General features: G+C 40.8%; 1 protein-coding gene across 1 annotated transcript; it reads left to right on the top strand.

The window, feature by feature from the left end:
• The first annotated feature begins 258 nt into the window (after window positions 1–258).
• On the top strand, window positions 259–1177 carry LOC135645268 (VQ motif-containing protein 20-like). Its single transcript, XM_065163468.1, has one exon. It carries the CDS (start codon window positions 387–389, stop codon window positions 1011–1013), a length of 627 nt encoding a protein of 208 aa, XP_065019540.1. The 5' UTR covers window positions 259–386; the 3' UTR covers window positions 1014–1177.
• Window positions 1178–2999: the final 1822 nt, after the last annotated feature.

Here is a 2999-nt window from a genome sequence, read left to right on the forward strand (position 1 = left end):
ATCACCCACCACCCTTCTCTCTCCGTCGTCCCCTCTCACCTCACCATGTATCCTGTTTACCAACTCCCTCTCCCTCTTTTCCCTGCATTCCTCCCACCTCACCCCATTCATTCCCCTCTCCCACACCCCCCACCCCACCCCACCCCCCCCCCCGGCGTCTACGGTCAACATGGCTGGCGCCACCCAAACCCAACCCTCCTAGATATACGTGTATATAAATGCCATTCCCTCCCACCAACCCTAAACAAAGCAAGCCAAACCATGTCTACAAAACACTAACGAAGATAAACATCTCTTCCTTCTCCTCCTCTTCTTTCTAATTCAACTGTCATCTCCCTCCTTTCTTCATCCACCCATTTCTCCTCCTCCTCTTCTATCGTCTCAACATGAGCCCGGTGTCGCGAGAGATAAATGGCTCCCGCCCTGCCCCGCTGAAGATCCACAAGGACTCCCACCTCATCTACAAGTCTTCCTCCTCCTCCACGATCACCACCTCCTCTTACCAGCAGCAGCGCCACCACCCGGTCATCATCTACACCCACTCGCCCAAGGTTATCCACACGCAGGCTCGAGACTTCATGGCGCTCGTCCAGAAGCTTACCGGCCTCTCCCACTCCGCTGACGACGATGAGTCGTCCTCCCTCCCTCCTGCACCCCCGCCGTCGAACGTCTCGCGCACATACAAGGACAACAAGCCACCTGCTGCGCCTGTCTGCGACGACTCTTCCTCCTCATCGGAGAACAGCAGCTTTGGGGGCGACGTGCATGTCAGCTGTTCGTCGTTGACTAATGCCGGTGGCATATCTCCGATCGCCTTTGAGCAGGTCGCACCACCGAATCCTTTCCTGTCGGAGGGCCCTTTGTTCACCCCCAACTCCTCCGATTTCTTCTGCTCATCGAGGTCATTCTACAGATACCCAGATTCTTCGTTGTTTTCTCCGTCCGTTCCCAACATGGACAACGCCATCTCGTCCTCCATCATGGACACGATGAAGACGTACCAGGAGTACTAATGATATCTTCGCGAATGCCAATAAGGAGTGTGAGACGATTATTGTTTTAGATCATTTTTTCCCCTTCTTTTTTATTCGTTCATTCGTCCAGCTCAGGCAGCTGATCAAGCTTGCCTAATGTTGTTAATAAAGAAGAGAATTAGATTAGACTCCCCTTAATTTGATTGATATTGTTCATTGTTGTATCATCAGTGGCAGCAAATAGTTGCATTCCTATATCTCTCCGCTTTGATTGTTCTGCATTTTGTGAAGGCAGGTTTTAAACCCAAGACCTTGTGATGTTTGAACAAGATGTTTACCAAATAAAGTAGCTAGGACCTTCGTACGCTGTGAGGGCCATGGTACATATCTAAATTTCTACCTTAGTTGAATTGGGATTGTTCCAATTTTGTTTCACCATATATCCTTCTATTAACGACAGTATAGGATTGAAATTTTTGGTTTAAGAAATATATATCATTACTTTCGATTCTGGAAAAAAAATTAACGATTATACACATGTTATCCAATGCATCAATATAGTTTATATGTACAATCCTATTATGTGAGCCATTGACAGGATAGTGAACGTAATAGAAGATTGTTTCTATGATAGCCATGAAATATAGGGATGTGTCAGCTAATGTACGACAAATTTATACCACACCAGATATCTGGGGAAGATCTAGGCATTAAGAGATTAATAAATAAGCAACAAGTATCCTTAGAATATTATGGGCAATATTATTACTAATTACTATATTTATCCTAATATATAACAATATTTCATCGTTTTTGTAATAAATAAAATACTTTGTTTATCAATTTGAGGCCCTCGGTATCACAATGTATATAGTGATAACAAATATCGGCAAGTGCTTCTTTGTTTTGTTTCTTTTACCTTTATTAACTTTTTTTATTACCAAATTTTCAACAAGTTGTGAAGTTTATGTAAAACTCTCTCAATTTTTTTTATTATAAAGTGCAAATCATATTCTAATAAAAACTTTTTAAAAAGGCTGCAAGTGTTAACAACATTTTACCGTATTATTAATGGCAAATTTTAAAATATAATACTCATTCAAATTTTGAGATTCACTTAAAATCAATTATAATTTTATCATTACTTCTAGTCACTATATGTATTATATGTATGTTTATTATCATAATTTAAACTCATACTCAAATTTACTAGCATATTTGGGTTTGTTATGTTAGGATCGAGTCGGTACTATGAGGGGGGGGGGGGTTTGGGGGGGTGGGTTGAATTAGTACAGCGATAAAAATCATATCGAGTCAGAAATTTTGTTCAATAAAAAATATTTTGACAAAGCCCGTATAGGAAATATGTTTAACTTGAGAGCATACAGAAGCGTAGTGAAAGTAAAGTAGTTTATAATTACAGTAAAGAGTAAAAATAGAGATGCAAATCGAGTTTTATAGTGGTTCGGTCGTCGTGACCTATATCCACTCCCGATTCCTCTTCCGTCGAGGCTACCGGCATCCACTAATAATCTTCTTTCAATGGGCGAAGATCAACTACCCTTTTACATTCCTCTTTTCCTTTTCACAGGTTTAGGAAACAACATTTTACAAGCACTCACTCCTCCCAAAATAGAATTTTAAGCTTTAAAACTAGAGGAGGGGATTTTTCAAGTGATTGCTACTGCGTTTTCCCACTTTTAAGCTCTCTATGCTTGTTTGTCTTAACTTGAGAGGGGTATTTATAAGCTCTAATTGGATTTAAATTTGGAGCCAAAACTACTCTCATCTCATTTAAATTGAGTTAGCCCAATTTCAACCCAATTACACCTAAAACCCACTTTGATCTAGACAATTATTACAAAGCTAAATCGAATGTTGTCTGTCATGTCATTGGTTCATCGATGCCTCATCCGATTCTTCGGTGCATCGTCCTCTCTTGCGACCTATTGCCCAATCAGCTAATTGACATTCATAACTCCGATTTTCTTGGCACAATTTTCACTTTTCTTAGATCGATGCTCG

Source organism: Musa acuminata, chromosome BXJ3-8, assembly GCF_036884655.1.
Source record: "Musa acuminata AAA Group cultivar baxijiao chromosome BXJ3-8, Cavendish_Baxijiao_AAA, whole genome shotgun sequence".
NCBI classification, from domain to species: Eukaryota; Viridiplantae; Streptophyta; class Magnoliopsida; order Zingiberales; family Musaceae; genus Musa; species Musa acuminata.